The sequence below is a fragment of the Brachyhypopomus gauderio genome, chromosome 2 (assembly GCF_052324685.1).
Source record: "Brachyhypopomus gauderio isolate BG-103 chromosome 2, BGAUD_0.2, whole genome shotgun sequence".
Classification (NCBI taxonomy): domain Eukaryota; kingdom Metazoa; phylum Chordata; class Actinopteri; order Gymnotiformes; family Hypopomidae; genus Brachyhypopomus; species Brachyhypopomus gauderio.
This window is the reverse complement of record NC_135212.1, coordinates 36,840,844-36,858,659: the sequence shown is the minus strand read 5'-3', so window position 1 is coordinate 36,858,659 and position 17,816 is coordinate 36,840,844. Positions and strand designations below refer to the sequence as shown.

The window sequence follows — 17,816 nt, the reverse complement described above, 5'->3', positions numbered from 1 at the left end:
AATGTTATATATTTATTCAAAGTAGCGAAGGATGTATTCAAACATTTACAATAACAGAACATGTACATAAAACAAGTAAAAAAAGTGATAGAGGTACATTCAGTGTCAAGGCTTGTGAGAGGGTTGCTGTGGCCATGGTGGGGGAGTGTAGCCCCTGAGTTTATATGAATGTAGTCCACACAAGCCCCATCCACTGGTCCTCCAGCAACCCCCACAGCCTCTGCAGGACACAGCACATGTGAAGACACAGCACGCCCCCGCACAAGCGCCTGCTCACAGCCTTTCTGTTAATCCCTTTACTTGAGGACAAGAAACACAGATTCAAAACAAAAACTATTAAAATGCAGAACACGTGTAATCTGCAATAAAGCACTTCAATGACATGCAGTAATGACTCAGTGAAACATCAACTGGGTCCCTCTTATAACGGCACACTTTAGTTAAACTGTTCAACAACAAACTATATCAGTTATCATTTAAATACTGTTCAGGGTCATTTAAATTTATTGTTTTTTGATAAATACTGGATTTTAGAGCTGGCACAAACACCACCTCTCACTGACTTCCACTGAGCATAATTCCAACAATGCAAAAAGCATCAGAATTTCTAATGAAATCCTATGGCAGGGATACAGTATTCACACAAAACACAGTTTAGAGTTTGCAAGTGTTCTGTTCTTCATCCGATCTCAACCTCAAATGGAATGTATATTCCATGGGTTGGTGACTACTGTGTCAGAACCCTAGCAGGGCGCTAGAGGCAGTAGAGTCATTCTACAATGTTCTGTCCATGCCCTGTGGAAGTCTACTGGAGATGTTTGCAGAATCTGTTTTTTAAGGATAAACTTGGACGTATAACTAAAGGGTTATCAAAAGGCATATTCCTGGGTAATTGTAACTTAATCTGCCACAATTGTAGACTCTGTCTCACAATTTACTAGAGACAGAGAATTCCAACATTTATGTATACTCAGAATAGAAAAAGAAAGTATTCTAAATGTTATCATCAATGTTAGTATCATAAATAAGCATTTAAAAGCAGGAACAGCAAACATTTTATGTGACTTTTTTTCTGGACAAAGCTGAAATAAACTGGTGTGCTAGCCTTACTGGATCCCAAATGGGACTGGTGTTCCCAGTAGAAGAATGTTATTACTGCTCGCTGGAAGTACTACTGTTTAATCAGTTTATGGAAAAATGTCTAAAAATGTAATAAGGGCATCTTTGAAAGGAGAATGTATAATAGCACTGTTGTCCTAGTTGTTGTAGAGTGTAAGGGTGTAGCTGTTGTAGAGTCTAAGGGTGTAGGTGTTGTACTGTGTTTTATTATAGGATATGTAGTCCGATACTTTAGTTACAGTGTTGACTACCTGGCCTGTTTGAAGCTATTTTATGTGAGATTTTTAAACTAATCTTAAAATAAGTTGTTTTCTGTTCTGTTGCAATACAAAGAGATGATAACATTAGAAACACTGTGACACTAGACAGTTACCCTGGAACATCCCTTTACGTCTGGGAAAGGGAATCAAAGCACTAGAAATAATCTAAAAATATCAAAACATTCTGCAGACAAATTCAGTCTGGGTGTTGGGTGGTCAGCAGGAAAGATGTAAACGATTACATACAAAATAAAACCATGAAAGAGAGAAAGAAAATAGATGGCAGTAAAATACCATATACAGTGTGTAGTGGGAGAGAGACAGTGTCAGTGTAGTGTAGTGTAGTGTAGTGGGAGAGAGACAGTGTCAGTGTAGTGTAGTGTAGTGGGAGAGAGACAGAGTCAGTGTAGTGTAGTGGGAGAGAGACAGAGTCAGTGTAGTGTAGTGGGAGAGAGACAGTGTCAGTGTAGTGTCAGTGTAGTGTAGTGTAGTGGGAGAGAGACAGTGTCAGTGTAGTGTAGTGTAGTGGGAGAGAGACAGTGTCAGTGTAGTGTAGTGGGAGAGAGACAGTGTCAGTGTAGTGTAGTGTAGTGGGAGAGAGACAGTGTCAGTGTAGTGTAGTGGGAGAGAGACAGTGTCAGTGTAGTGTAGTGTAGTGGGAGAGAGACAGTGTCAGTGTAGTGTAGTGTATGGGGAGAAAGACAGTGTCAGTGTAGTGTAGTGGGAGAGAGACAGTGTCAGTGTAGTGTAGTGTAGTGGGAGAGAGACAGTGTCAGTGTAGTGTAGTGTATGGGGAGAAAGACAGTGTTAGTGTAGTGTAGTGGGAGAGAGACAGTGTCCAGACGCGGCCTTTCAGTCTCATCCATCTGTCTCTCCAGCTGTCAGACATCACTCTCAACTTTCATACCATTTACAAACAAATTAAAAAAAGAAACATTACCAAAATAGTTTTCTCCTCCAGTGAGAAAAAGTAAAAAAAGAGAAAGATTCATCCTATCTATTATCTTTGGTTTGCTTAAATGGACAATGTAACACTTGTTCAGACACCTGCTCATTATCAAGCAATTCAATCCACATGAGAATAAAACTTTTTTGAAAAAGGTCACATCACACAAAGGCAGGTATATGATTCACCTGTGCAATAATGACTACGTTCTTTGGTTTAAGGTTGTTTGCTTTAAAATAAAAATCTGATTGTGTCACTCTGGTTCATGCAACAGAAGTCTGTTAAGATCAATTACTTCCCATGATTGAAAACATTTCAGCAACATAGGATGTGCACACAACACACACACACACACACACACACACACACACACACACACACACACACACACACACACACACACACACACACACACACACACACACACACATTTTTTACCTACATTGCAAACACATCAATGTTGCTTAGAAACCTTTTGAGGGAGGCTAGTGTCTCAACCATTTGCTCTTTAGTGAGCATAAAACCCAGAGTCTTGATTTGTTTTGCTGGAAAAGCAGCGTCTGTCTCCCGGGAGACCGCCTACATCTCAGCTCGTGAGGTCGCTGTGTGGTAACACAAACTATCAAGGCACAAACCAGCAAAGTCTCATACCTCAACATCTCACGCCTCTCACGTCTCATGCCTCAACGTCTCACGCCTATCAAGTCTCACGCTTAAACCATACCACTCAACACCCCAGCCCAAACTCACTAAGAGTTGTAGAGTTCAGGTGCGATTGGTGCAGCGGTGAAACGGCTCTGTGCTGATCTGACCTGGTCTTCATCTGTGGTCTGGTTTGAGGAAAAGCTCACTGGCATTATAACACTGTCCCAAAGACCAGCAAACAGTTCAAACATCTGCAGATGAAGGCATCTGTCAGCACTGCACATTTTAGTTGAGTGATCTAATAGCTAAATAACAGAGAAGTGCTAAACTCACATTACTACATCTATAATAGCATCAACTATATTAAAAGACAAAAAATAACTAGAATCCGTACTCAGTAGTCCATATACGTCAATAAAAATACACATCTGTGGAGGTAAGAGGGTCTTTGGTTTCATTTTTCTTTACTTCTTTCTATGATTCCCATAATTTTTTGCATTTCCCCAGTGATTCGTCACTGATGAGCCATCTCTGTGTTCTAGAGGGTCCTCGCACAAGCAGGACACTGCAGGACTCCACAGGAACTAATCTCTTTCTGACTCCACCTTAAGGCCATAGTTTTCACAGGAATATTTCACCCAATGGTGCTACAGCTGTGCTAAAATGCTAATAGTGAATGAAGGGTTTTGGGCCCCGCACAGTAAATTAGCTTCTGCAAAATGTGAACAAGGTTTGGCCTGTTTCTGCTTGTTATTAGGTGTTTAGGGTTTGAAATATTCCTTTAGGTACACAACAAAGTCAGTGACAATGTTTGGAAAAAAATAAGAAAATGAAAAATAACCTTGACAAGAAAACCTGATCTGCTCCAGACGTATAATTCCTACCGGACGGCCTGTTACACGTAACTGGCTCCTCAAGCCCCTGGAACACATTACAGACGTTCAGCAGAGGCCAGCAAAGGCAGCCCAGCTACACATACCCTGTCAACCAAGCCATGTCCCTTCAACTAACAACATGGCCTGCCAAATGTACTAAACGTTGAGTCCCTGAGTCATAATACTAATGAATACAACAACAACACTTCAAATGCTTAAAATGAGGTAGTTTAACACAGAGACTGTAAGGGCCCAGAAGCCTTAACAAACCCAGTCTGATGAGTCTGAGAAATCTGGAATAAACTCCAAGTGATGGAAAGATTACATCATGTGTCATTGCTAAAAGGGAGGGGCCTAAGACGGCCATCCCAAACAGTGGGAGGGGCCTGAGGTAGATCAAGAGAAAACTTCTTGTGCCCTTACAGTCCTACTTCTCAACAACAGACAAACAAGGACAGACAAACAGACACGAAAATAAACTAACAGGAGCAAAAGTATTGCTTTCAGGAAGTATCGGTTGTCATGTAGATGGGGTGGCCATTACATAACCTTTGTATAAGTAGATATTAAATATATATTTGGAGTTTTCTGTAAACTAAGAGGTCTCCTGTCAGAAATGCTGATGTGGTTAACAGTGAGTGTAACAGGGCAGTCAGGATCGCTGTGCCAGGCCAGACTCACTGTGAGCCCCACAAGTATTTCTGACTGAGCTAAAACCCCTTATTAACGTAGAGAGTCCACCCCTCTCCCTCTCCAGTGATATACTCGCTTAAATAACATCTAACAATGCAATATCACACACTTCACATTGTTTGGACAATCTGTTCAAAGACATTCACGGTGGGTGAGGGTTCTTTTCCTTAAAAATAAGAAATACATTCACTGAGAGAAAAGGGTTCAAATGCAGGCCGGGACATCCGGTCCACACTTCAAAGCCTTGTGATTGGGTGGCCCGTGTTCAGCAGTCCACAGCAGCAGAAAGGAGGGAAGGAGCTTCAGGATATGAGGATAAGGGTCGGAGTGGGGATTACAGGTGCCAGTTCACCACTACACTACCGACGCACCTCCGCCACTGTCTTCCTCCTGTCCTGTAGGTGGCGACGTAGTCTCCCTAAGCTCTTGCTCCTTGGCGGCATGATCGGCCTCGTTGGCGTCGAGGGACGTGGGGCGACTGCTGCCGTTGCTCGTCTCCATCTCGTCGTGCGAGAATCGTCCAGAGTCGCCGGTCTCATGGCTGCCTTCGCTGGAGTGGGAGGCCTCGGTGTCGCCCCCCGTGGGCCCCAGCAGCACATGCAGCGAGGGGGGCTGGCTGGAGTAGTGCAGGAGGGAGGAGCCAGGCTGGTACAGGGGGGAGGAGCCTGGGAGTCCCTGCACCCGCTAACATATCACACACACACAAGTGATAACAGTAATATCATTATATAATAACACATCTCACACACACACAGACACTCAAAAGAAGTGATAACAGTAATATCATTATATAAAATGTATATATTAATACAATATTAACATCGAGAGGGGAATGGTGGTTAATATTATTACTATTATTATATTAAGTATTATACAGTATTAACTATTAAATAATATTAATATTAATTAGGTGAGAAGATAGAGATTAACAATAATATGACATTTCATTATGGAAGAAAAACTTGACATAAAGTCAAATTCTGATAATTGTTTAAATTTTAGATTTTATTTAAAAAAGCACAATTTCATTCTAACATTTATATTGTCCATTTAGTTATTGGGATGAAGGGAGGGGTGGATGGTCTCTCCATCAGGAGTGACGTTACTCTGAGTGTGTGGGGATGTACCTTTCCACTCCTGGGAAACAACCTCCACCTCCTGTCAGCCGGCGGCCTGATGGGGCCGTGACTGTTGATGATTAAGTCTGAGCCTCCCTGAGGAGCAGACACACACTCCATCAGCACTTTCAAAGCTTGTTTGTACCATACAGTGATTCACATCACTCAGTGAAAGGGTGTGAGGACCAGGGACTTTATTGCATCTACCTTTGAATCGATGAAGTGCTCTCCCATCAAAGGAACTACAACATTGCAACTCTGAGCTTGAGTCTCATTGGCCATGTGAACTGTAGTAGGCGGGGCTTGACTTGGTCCCTGCCTGATGACTTTGCTGGTACATGATTTCCTGTGGTGAAACATAATTAATCATGTCACCAGTACTGAATCAGCATCAAAATCACAGAATTACCATCCACAAAAAATCCATGAAAACTGTATTAACAATGACTATGACTTTTGGTGTCAGTGTTATATATCAAGTGATGTGTAAAAGGTGTATATGTCTTTTTAGTCAGGTGAGCAGTTACCTGGACTTCCCACGACACACCAGGATAAGCACACAGATGATGATGCAGGTCAGAGCGATACACACACCTCCAATAATACCTGTTAACGACCTCTGATCCAGATGGTACACTCCATCAGAAAACGCTGCAAGATTACACACACACACACACAAGTGCAGACACACACACACACATTACATTGTAATTTCTTTTGGTACTGTTATCAGTATTTATTTAATTTCCTTTTATTTAATCAATATGTATTTAATTCAGCTATGCATTCAAGCAGCTGTCTTCGTCTCTGTAAAAGCGTACTAATAAAACACTGCCATTACAGGCAGACTGTCCTACGCACCAGTGGCATGGGTGGTGCCATGAGAGCGAGAGGCGTGTCCAGAGGCGTGTCCAGAGGCGTGTCCAGAGGCGGGACTATCAGTGTTAACAGCCAGCTCCACAGCAGGTGAGAATGGCCCATCTCCCATCTGATTTGATGCTGATACCTTCACCAAATACACGTTGCCAGGCTGCAGATTCTCCAGCAGAGCCATGGTAATGGTCCCTAAATCAATTAAATAATCAATCGATCAATAAACAAATCAGTGACAACTGAAACATTTCCTTACGTATTTACATGTCACTTACTGTTTATGTAGTGTGTTGATGTTTCTAATGTCTTTAAGTTTCACTAACGATCTGCAAATTTTTACCCAATTATAAATGCGTTCCAGAATAACTGAGATGTTCAAACGCTCTTAAGCAGAAAGGACCTTCTGACAGTGCACATGCTCCTTGAGACCTGAACTCATGGTGCTGTAGTTGTAGTTGCTGTGCTGTAGCTGTGTTTCATTCTAGAATGTGTGTGTGTTCCTGTTCGTGTGTGTGTGTTCCTGTTCCTGTATGTGTGTTCCTCTTCCTGTATTCCTGTGTGTTCCTGTTCCTTTTCCTGTGTGTGTGTTCCTGCTCCTGTGTGTGTTAATATGTGTGTGTGTGTGTGTGTGTGTTCCTGTTCCTGTGTGTGTGTATGTGTGTGTGTTCCTGTTCCTGTGTGTGTTAATATGTGTGTGTGTGTGTGTGTGTTCCTGTTCCTGTGTGTGTGTATGTGTGTGTGTGTGTGTGTATTCCTGTTCCTGTGTGTGTGTTCCTGTTCCTGTATGTGTGTTCCTCTTCCTGTATTCCTGTGTGTTCCTGTTCCTTTTCCTGTGTGTGTGTTCCTGCTCCTGTGTGTGTTAATATGTGTGTGTGTGTGTGTGTGTGTGTGTTCCTTTTCCTGTGTGTGTGTTCCTGCTCCTGTGTGTGTTAATATGTGTGTGTGTGTGTGTGTTCCTGTTCCTGTGTGTGTGTATGTGTGTGTGTGTGTGTGTGTGTGTTCCTGTTCCTGTGTGTGTGTATGTGTGTGTGTTCCTGTTCCTGTGTGTGTGTATGTGTGTGTTAATATGTGTGTGTGTGTGTGTGTGTTCCTGTTCCTGTGTGTGTGTATGTGTGTGTGTTCCTGTTCCTGTCCGTGTGTTTGTGTGTTCCTTTTCCTGTGTGTGTGTTTCTGTTCCTGTGTGTGTGTTCCTGTGTGTTACTGTTCCTTTTCTTTTGTGTGTGTTCCTGTTCCTGTGTGTGTGTTCCCTTTCCCGTGTGTGTGTTCCTGTGTGTTATTGTTCCTTTTCTTTTGTGTGTGTTCCTGTTCCTGTGTGTGTTAATGTGTGTGTGTGTGTGTGTGTGTGTGTGTGTGTATTCCTGTTCCTGTGTGTGTGTATGTGTGTGTTCCTGTTCCTGTGTTTGTGTGTGTGTTCCTGTTCCTGTGTTCCTGTTCCTGTGTGTGTGTTCCTGTTCGTGTGTTTGTGTGTGTGTGTTCCTGTTCCTGTGTGTGTGTATGTGTGTGTGTGTGTGTGTTCCTGTTCCTGTGTGTTCTCGCTGACAGATTCATAAAGAGTCCTGCTGTGTTTGTACAGTGTTCCAGTCCTGTCCTCCTAGCTATGCTCTGGGGCTTCAGGAGTCCCAGAGAGGGCTTTAGTGTGAGTTATGAGTGCGAGTTATGTGAGATATGAGTGTGAGTTATGTGAATTATGAGTGTGAGTTATGAGTGTGGGTCCTGGGGTTGTGTCAGCCTGGTCAGCAGTCTGATCAGCACACTGGCAGCTTAAGGAGATCCTTGTGGTGGGTGAGGACACAGCAAAAGCCACATGCTTTATATCTCTCTCTCTCTCTCTCTCTCTCTCTCTCTCTCTCTCTCTCTCTCTCACACACACACACACACACACACACACACACACACACACACACACACACACACACACACATATACACACACACAAGCCACATGCTTTATCTCTCTCTCTCTCTCTCTCTCTCTCTCTCTCACACACACACACACACATACACACACATATACACACACACAAGCCACATGCTTTATCTCTCTCTCTCTCTCTCTCTCTCTCTCTCTCTCTCTCTCACCTTCTCTCTGTAGAATCTGCCATTCTCCTGCTACCCATGCTTTGCGTGATGCATATAGAATGGTGTAGCGTGTCACAGCGACGTTTGGCTCAGTAGGTGGTTTCCATGACACCAACGCTGTGTCTCCTTCAATCAGAGTGACTTTCACACCCACTGGAGGCGTGGCCGGAGCTAAGTGTGGCGATAGAGGGACCAATCAGCATTGGTCAGAAGCAGTCAGATACACAGCACAACATTGATCTATAATTCAAATCCACTTAGTTCCTTCTGCAAAGAGTTAGGGTTCCTGCAGAGGAACTGGTCTGAAGCAGTGGAGGCAGTCACATGCACAGCAAAGTCCTCAGAAACTCTGGAAAGAGCCCAGAGTTCTTTACTCTAACTCTAATAGGCTGGAACACCATCTGTAGAACACTCTTCATCAGTGGAACACACTCCATCTGTGGTCTTGCTGCTACTAACACTGCTACTAATACTACAAGTAGCAAACATAGTACCATTAGCATTAGTAGAGTGCTCACCATCTGGCAGGGTGCTCTGGTACACCACCGGACTCCAGGGGCTTGAGATCTGCTCCACATGCAGACGCACAGCAAATTCATAGCGGGTGTTGGGCTGCAGGTCCCTGACGAGGAGACTCTGCTCACCACTGCAGGAGACAGAGACACACTGGCGGTCATAATGCTGCTCTGCTGACCAACGCACGGACACCAAACCTAGACACGATCCTGCCTGCAGCTCAGGGACAGGCACCTGGAGCAACATGGTCCAGACTAGTCTAATCTGAACAATGTAGTCCTGACAGAGATTAAGGAAGGGCATCAGAAACAAAACTCGTTTTTCTCCTTTTCAATCGCTACCACTCACGTCTGCAGGTACAGCACCAAGGAAGCGTTCTGTAGGCCCACTGGGTTGCAGCGGACCGTGTAGTTGATGCTGTGGGCCCCGGTGAAGGCGGGTCGCGCCCAGTTCAGGAGCACGGCACCGGAGCCGTTCGCCCGCGCGTACACGTGGTGGGGTGGGGGAGGGGGCGGCACGAGCCGATCACGCACCGCTGTTGACAAACAACACAAACACACGGCACGTTAGTGAACAACACAAACACACAGCACATTAGTGAACAACACAAACGCACGGCACGTTAGTGAACAACACAAACACACAGCACATTAGTGAACAACACAAACGCACGGCACGTTAGTGAACAACACAAACACACAGCACGTTAATGAACAACACAAACGCACGGCACGTTAGTGAACAACATAAACACACAGCATGTTAGTGAACAACACAAACGCATGGCACGTTAGTGAACAACACAAACACACAGCACGTTAGTGAACAACACAAACACACAGCACGTTAGTGAACAACACAAACGCACGGCACGTTAGTGAACAACACAAACACACAGCACATTAGTGAACAACATAAACACACAGCATGTTAGTGAACAACACAAACACACAGCACGTTAGTGAACAACATAAACACACAGCACGTTAGTGAACAACATAAACACACAGCACGTTAGTGAACAACAAGCACAGCACGTTAGTGAACAACACAAACACACGGCACGTTAGTGAACAACAAAAACACACAGCACATCAGCGAACAATACAAACACACAGCACGTTAGCAAATACAAGCACACAGCAACTAGACAACTAACATGTAAGTCATTTCTACAGTACAATGTCCCAGTAGTGGAGGAACTTACAGACACATCCTGGGGTGCTGATGGTCCGGTCGGCCTGGTAACCCTCCCCTATGAAATTGAAGGCGAGAAGTTTGACGTGGTATTTCTTCCTGGGGTCTGAATAAGAGAAAACAGTTGTGTTTAACTCACTCCATGTACTGTAGATATTAGAGTTGCATGTAGGGGAGGGAAAACACACACACACACACACACACACACACACACACACACACACACACACACACACACACACACACACACACCTACGGGCACTGCAAAAGGAGATTCCTGTCTTTGCTGCTCAGGTGTTCGGCAACGGCTACACATGTCAGACTGTTACCCATCAAAGGCGAGTCAATAAGGACACTAGCTGAATATCTGCGCATATCTGTGTGTTTCATATCAGGCTGTTCTCTTTTCAGGATTTTCTATCTGCTGATGCAGTTGTTCTAGTGGCCACTAGATGGTGTCCGAGCTGAACTAGTGGTGCTCAAAGGCAGTGTCTCTCACAGTCAGATTACCTTACAAATGCCAGTAGCTTGGCAGCTGTAACTGGCCTATAAAACTCATTAAAGAACACAGTTCAGGTGTCTATCACTAAACTGAACTAAACTTTGATGATATATGGACGCATGAACAGAGACATGAACAGAGAGATGAACAGAGGCATGCAGTGATACTGTATAAGATACAGTATAAGCTGCAAACATTTTAGGCAGATCAAACACAGTTTTACTGTTATATATCATTAACAATTAAAGTAAAAGCAGGTTGGGCTATTTCTGTTTTTAGCCATGGTCTGATTCCACCAGTCAAGGTCTGACCCCATGCAGTTAAAATGATGGCTTAGCTATTTAAAATCTGCTTCTGTACATCTATTTCTGTTTGTAGAGACACTGAAGAGACATTTGATTATAATCTTTGAAACCTCTGAAAGAGGTAGTCTGTACAGGTAACAGGAAGTGACTCAGTAGTCTGCCCAGGTAACAGGAAGTCACTCGACGGCTGGATAACAGGGGCACGTTCTCTGCATTCCAAGCCTGAGGAAGCTCTATGGAGCCAGGCAAAGGTCATAGTGCAAGCTCAGATAAAACTCCTATAGAATCAGGGGTCAGGGGTCAGCAACACGAGCTGGGCCTCTTTCTGCCCCCCACAGGGTGGGGGGCTGTTGGCTGGGGGGTCAGGGGGGTTTAAACATTTCCTGCACCTTATCCATGGCTTAAATTATTACGCGAGTCAGCTACCACTAAGCACACTCTAGACAGCCCTGCGTCCCAGTTAGCTCTTCTACCAGCTTAGCTTCTTCTGCTAAAGAAGCAATGCAGGGCCAGTAAGCAGAGACAGAGATGTGTACACAACCTTTCAACTCTACTCAACCTTCAAACTCTACTCAAGCCTCTATGTCTACTCAATCCTTTATATCTACTCAACCCTCTAACTCTACTTAACCCTTTATCTCTTCTCAACACTCAAACTCTACTCAACCTTAAAACTCCTATCACTGGGCCACTGGGCCTATTACTGCCTCTCGCACACACTAGCCTGGGGTCACTCTAGCACACACCGTGATGGGGGAGGGTGGTAGAGGTGTGTGTGTGTGTGTGTGTGTGTGTGTGTGTGTGTGTGTGTGTGTGTGTGTGTGTGTGTGTGTGTGCGTGTTGGGGGGGATAGGGGGTTTGAAGGCAGAGCTGACATCTGGGCCATGACCTATGACATGGAATGGGCAAGCCAAATCCTGTGGTAAAATGTGTGTGTGTGTGTGTGTGTGTGTGTGTTAGCTGAGACAGACAGGGAGAGGGAGAGAGAGAGAGAGAGAAATAAAATAAGAAATTCAAATGAAGTTTCTAAATCCCATGACATATTTGTACATTAGAATGATGCTCTGGTTTGGACAGTCCTGCTGTTCTCAGCGAGTCTCTTAGCTACACACACACAACTCTTGTTTTAACGCATACCTAGGCTAATCCCGAGTCTCCACGGTGACAGATAAGAAGACTGTCCACACACAAACACACACAGTCCACTCAAAAAGAGATGTGTACTGATCTCTAGTTAACAACAGCACAGTAACACACTGATAAGATACTACTTACTCTATAATAGACTTGAATGGCTTTGTGCATGGGTGTGTGTGCATGTGTTTGTGTGTGTGTGCGCATGTGTGCACGCGTTGCTGCACTTGTGTGTGTGTTCATGCGTGTGCGTACGTGTGTGTGTGTGCCCCTGTGTGTGTGTGTGTGTGTGTGTGTGTGTGTGTATGCGTGCGTGTGTGTGTTTCCTACTAGCAGAGTCATAATAAAACTAAACAGACAACTGTATTTAGCACAAAAAATGCGATGGACCCGTAATAGCAAAATATGCAGAGTGAAGGTACTGACTGAAATATTGACTTATGACATCATATGATAAAATATTTGTCTCAAAAATGCCGAACACAGAAACACAGAATGCTCTTGTTCTGTGTGTGTCACTCAGACAGTAATAACACAGACTCTTTCTGTGCTCCAAAGGAGTCCCAAGGTGGAGCTAGGGAACACACACACACACACACACACACACACACACACACACACACACACACACACACACACACACACACACACACACACACACACACAACTCCTTAGATCCATGGAGTTGTTGTTAGAACTTTTTATTCTATCATGCCCTCTGTGTGAAGTCAAACTGTAGAAATGGTTTTGACAGGCTAAACACAGCAGCTTCCCACAAACCAGGCAGGACACGGCCACACGACAAATCTTACACACTCACTCGGCCCTCAGACAAACCACACACCAGATTCCTCTACAGCCACACACACACTGGAGGATTCAGGGGTAACTCCAACCACTAAATGCACTCACACAAACACACACACACACATACACAGACACACATACACACACACTGGAAGATTCAGGGGTAACTCCAACCACTAAACCCACTCGTTACTATTACTACGTCTCAGATGTCCTTTCTTAACACAGTTGTCAATCAAACATCAGAAAGACATACCATAGGAGCCACAGAAAGAGAAAATGGGAGGGAGAGGGAGAGAGATAGAGAAAGAGAGAGGGATATTAAAGAATACATATTAGATGGTATAAATATCTTTTATACTATTTGCCACGGTCCTGATTCTCAGTCTCTGGCTCTCTGTCCATGTGTGTGTGTGTGTTCTTTTACAGAGCATGCCTCTGTGCACCATTGTGTGCGCTATGGCAACAGTGCAGAGGAGAGGCTCCACAAACTCACAGAGAAGCCCTGTCCACGGCTGGCGGGAGAGGTCAACCGGGGCCAGCTGATTCCAGCTCACCCCCACATTATGGCTGACCTAACCTGCTGGGAAAGACCACCTTTAATGACCCAGGGCCGAGTCCCTGGGGCTTCAGTGTCACACAGATGTGCAGGGCTGATACTGCAGGCTAATCAGCTAGCCATGTGAAAGATGGGATGTTGACAGACACCCAGAGAAAGACAGAGAGAGAGACAGAGAGAGAGACTGAGACATTGTCCAGCTTCAGCATATACCAGGTACAACCACATGTGTCTACACCCGTCCCTGTGAGTTAACGTGTGTAAGCTGTGAGGATGAGCTGCCAGTCCAGGGCTGAAGCTTCTGAATCAAGGTGCTCGGACTGGAAATGACCTCCAGTATCTGATACTACAACACCGCAAACGCCTCGATCTGCACGGGGGCGGGGCCAGCCAAGGCCACTCCCACACGGCTGTCCATCTGCGCTGACAGCAGATATGTCACCTTTAACCTGGACACATCCGCACTCACGCCTCATGGTGCTGCCCGCTCTGACACGCGGCTCGGAGGATCGAGGGCATACACGTGTGTGTGCAGTGACAGGTGTGTATACATGAGTGTGTGCAGTGACAGGTGTGTGTACGTGTACCTGAAAGTGGTGAAAAAATTATCTGATGTCAACGATTATAATATTTAATAAATCATGTGTTTATATATTTTATTTATGTATTTCACCACTGTGTAAGCAATTCGGCCAGTTATTTGTACATTCGGTGTATTTCTTAAAATAAAAATTAATCGTGGTATGCAAATAATTTAATCTGGATTTCTAGATGGCTGGGATTGTCTCCTTAAAAATCTGAAAAAATAAAACTGCAAAAAGATCAAAAGTGTTTATGTGCACTTGTTCTATTTCTGTGTATGATCGTGTCTATAAATATAAGATATGTGCATGTGTAGGTCTTTCTCTCTCTGCCTCTCCCCCTCTCTCTTATCCTCTCTCTCCCCTTCTCTCTATCCCCCTCTCTCTCTCTCGCTCTAGTCGTTAAAGGTCTCAGGTCTCGTGGGGTCTTCAGACAGAACACACCCACCATCTTTGAAGTGAAGATTCCACACCAGCAAGAGCCCAGCAACCATAAAACCCACCGTAAATCTCTCACACAACAACTCTCTCTCTTGCTCTTTCTCTCCTCTTTATGTGCCTTTCTTGTCTTTCTCTCTCTCTTTTCCACAAAGACAACCAAATATCTCACCTCCTGTGAGAGTCTGTCGGGAGTCCAACAGGGCAACCAGTCTCATCTCTGAGTTGTCACTCTGTCTCACGGCCTGCTCACGGCCTGCTCACGGTCTGCTCACGCCTCTGTGTGCCTCTGGATCATGTGTGCAGCCTCCACACCTCACTGCTAGTCCTGCACCTCTCATCCTCACAAGACATGCTGTGACTGAGGTGGACAGTGAAACGCCCCACCCTGTTTACCTGCCTCCACAACAGCCAGAGGGACAAAGGAAGACAGCACCAGGTCTGGGTCATCTAAATATCTAACATCTAAAGAGAGGAACGGATCTCTCTCCACCTGCTGGACACATCTGTGGGGTTTTGGTTTGGGCCACTGAAGCAGAACACTTCTCAACACTGACACTGGACTGAAAAATAGCTGTTCTAGGACAGGCCCTTCTATCCAACATCTTATTGTCAAATAATAAAAACAGAGACCCAAACTGATGTCATATCACTGGACCTGATCTGCATGTCAGCTGCTGCCCAGCTGGGTGATCTCTCCGGCCACAGATGGCCACTGCTCCTGCAAAGCATTGTGGGATGGTCCACACTGCCACTGTTCACAAACAGAGAGATAAAGAGTGACCTTGGGGCAACTGAGGCGGACAGTGAGCACACAGCAAACACTCCTCACCCCCCGGCCCCTAAATACCCCTCTGCTCCATTCTCTGGCTATTGCAAAGGCTCATGGGAAGCCCACTGGGATAACCACTATTTAGGCGCAGGGATCACAGGTCATGCAGGGTCACTGAGAGAGGTCAAAGAAGAGAGGGGAAGGAAGTGGACATTGGAGATTTTTTTGGAGAGAAGGAACCAGGCTGAGCTCTGAAAAGAGCCCTTCAGTCTACACCCAAATAGCTCTACAATCACACAAACAGTTCTACAATCACAAAAACAACTCTACAGTCACACAAACAGCTCTACAGTCACCCAAACAGCTCTACAGTCACCCAAACAGCTCTACAGATACCCAAATAGCTCTACAATCACACAAACAGCTCTACAATCAGCCATACAGCTATACAATCACACAATTCTAGTCACACAAACAGCTCTATAGTTATCCAGTTATACATCCATTCATCTATCAATCCATCCATCCATCCATCCATCCATTATTTTTTTCATCCATCCTTTATTCTCCAGTACATCATTCCTCTTAATGCCGTACAACACTGGTGAAAGTTAGCAGCGTTCTTATTTGTTCAGCGCAGGATTGATGTGTGTGGTGTGTCTCCAGCTCACCCAGGCCTCCGACTGAGTGGTGTGTGACGTGGGCGGGCAGCTGGATGGGGGCGCTCTCGGGCTGACCCTCCTCGTGATAGAAGAGCCTGTACCCCTGCAGGTTGGCCAGGGAATTGCGCGCAGACAGACGCCAGCGCACGACGACTGTTGTGCAGTTCAGGGGCTCCAAGTGCAGCTGGGGGGCCAGGGGCACTGCAATGGGGCAGAAGAAAGAGCATATTTTCTGGCTGTAGTAGCCGCCAGCTTCAGTGCACACTTTTGTTCTGCTCAGGGTTCCTGCAGTCTCTCACTTTATAACCCGTGACTGAGGTCTTTCCCATGTGCAGGGTCAAAGGTTGCTGCAGAAACCAATGCAATACCATAACAAGACTGTTATAGCAAAAACGTAACATGCATGGAAACAAAGAGTGAGGACACAAGTGAGGGAGAGAGGGATAGAAATGGTTTGAAAATGTGAGAGTGAGAGGGAGAGGATGATGAAGAGACAGACAGAGAGCAGGAACAGATACTTTAACCTGTGTTTTGCCAAGACAGAAGACAATAAAGTCACGGGGGAGAGATGCAGAGAAAGGAATAGGTGGAGGTCATTTCTGTTAGCTCCAGTCATACTAATGCTAATGCTAATGCTACGTTCCCGGTCCTCACCTTCTCCGCTGGAGGCTCTGGGAGTCCTGTGGGTGGTCCAGGCGGACGCTTCTCCCCATCCAACCGCAGTACTGGCTGCGATACGCAGAAGGTACACCGTGTCAGGCTGCAGGCCCTCCAGCAGGTGCTGCACCTTGTCGCCAGGCAACTCCACTTGCGTGGTGGCTCCGTCTGAACTGGACCGATACCACAGGCGGTACGCGGAGATGAGCCCACGACTAAGCTTCGGGGGCAGAGGCTGCCATGACACCTCGATGTCCGTGGGACTGCGGCTGGTCAGAGACAGCTCGGGGGCACGGAAAGGAACTGGGACATACAGAGAGAGGGTGAGACGGAGACAGACAGAGAGACATACAGAGAGACAGGATGAGACAGAGACAGACAGAAAGTCCTTTCATCCACCAACCACTCCCTCCCCACCAGTTCCACATCCATTTGTTCTTTTGCCCAAGAAGCCTAATAACCTAATAACAGACCTACAGCCTACTAACATAGACCTGCCGCCTACTAACATAGACCTATAGCCAACTAACACAGACCTACAGCCTACTAACACAGACCTGCCACCTAACATAGACCTTCAGCCTAGTAACATAGACCTCCAGCCTACTAACACATACCTCCAGCCTACTAACATAGACCTACAGCCTATTAACATAGACCTTCAGCCTACTCACACAGACCTACCAGATTCCCTATTCCCCCAGTGACCACTGGTGTTCAAACCTGGACACACACACTCACACATTAAAAATGAAGAGGTCATGTAGACATCATTAGCTGCAGCTAAGGGTACATATTCTAGATGACCCTGCCGTGTTACTAGCCCTCTACAGCTAGGTGTGTGTGTACCGACAGCACTTCCTTCTGTGTGTGAGTGTGTGCTGGCTCCAGTCACTCACCATCCTCGAGTGTGTGCTGGATGATGTAGTCGGACATGCGGCTGGCACCCATGGGCATGTACGCTACGATGTAGAAGGTGTAGTTCTGCGCCGGCTCCAGATCATCGATGATGTAGCGGGTGGTGTCATTGCCTATGACAACCTGGTACTCTTCATTGTTCAGACCTGCAGTTGTTAAAA

At 45.6% G+C, this 17,816-nt stretch overlaps 1 protein-coding gene across 2 annotated transcripts in view; it reads right to left on the bottom strand.

The window, feature by feature from the left end:
* Window positions 1–506: 506 nt before the first annotated feature.
* Window positions 507–17,816, bottom strand: part of prtga (protogenin homolog a (Gallus gallus)) — a 41,823-nt gene continuing 24,513 nt past the window's right edge. Inside the window, exons 8-20 of one of the 2 annotated variants that reach the window (XM_076995225.1) lie at window positions 17,637–17,801; window positions 16,735–17,040; window positions 16,090–16,281; window positions 10,331–10,426; window positions 9,472–9,658; window positions 9,126–9,253; window positions 8,608–8,778; window positions 6,518–6,721; window positions 6,184–6,307; window positions 5,864–6,002; window positions 5,666–5,752; window positions 4,910–5,222; window positions 507–3,891 (exon numbers count right to left, since the gene is read on the bottom strand). In XM_076995225.1, the coding sequence (XP_076851340.1) occupies window positions 3,884–3,891; window positions 4,910–5,222; window positions 5,666–5,752; window positions 5,864–6,002; window positions 6,184–6,307; window positions 6,518–6,721; window positions 8,608–8,778; window positions 9,126–9,253; window positions 9,472–9,658; window positions 10,331–10,426; window positions 16,090–16,281; window positions 16,735–17,040; window positions 17,637–17,801 (2,120 nt within the window). In that variant the 3' untranslated portion in view covers window positions 507–3,883. Of the gene's footprint in view, window positions 5,223–5,665; window positions 5,753–5,863; window positions 6,003–6,183; window positions 6,308–6,517; window positions 6,722–8,607; window positions 8,779–9,125; window positions 9,254–9,471; window positions 9,659–10,330; window positions 10,427–16,089; window positions 16,282–16,734; window positions 17,041–17,636; window positions 17,802–17,816 lie in introns of both variants that reach the window. The other variant, XM_076995219.1, reaches the window with a different exon arrangement.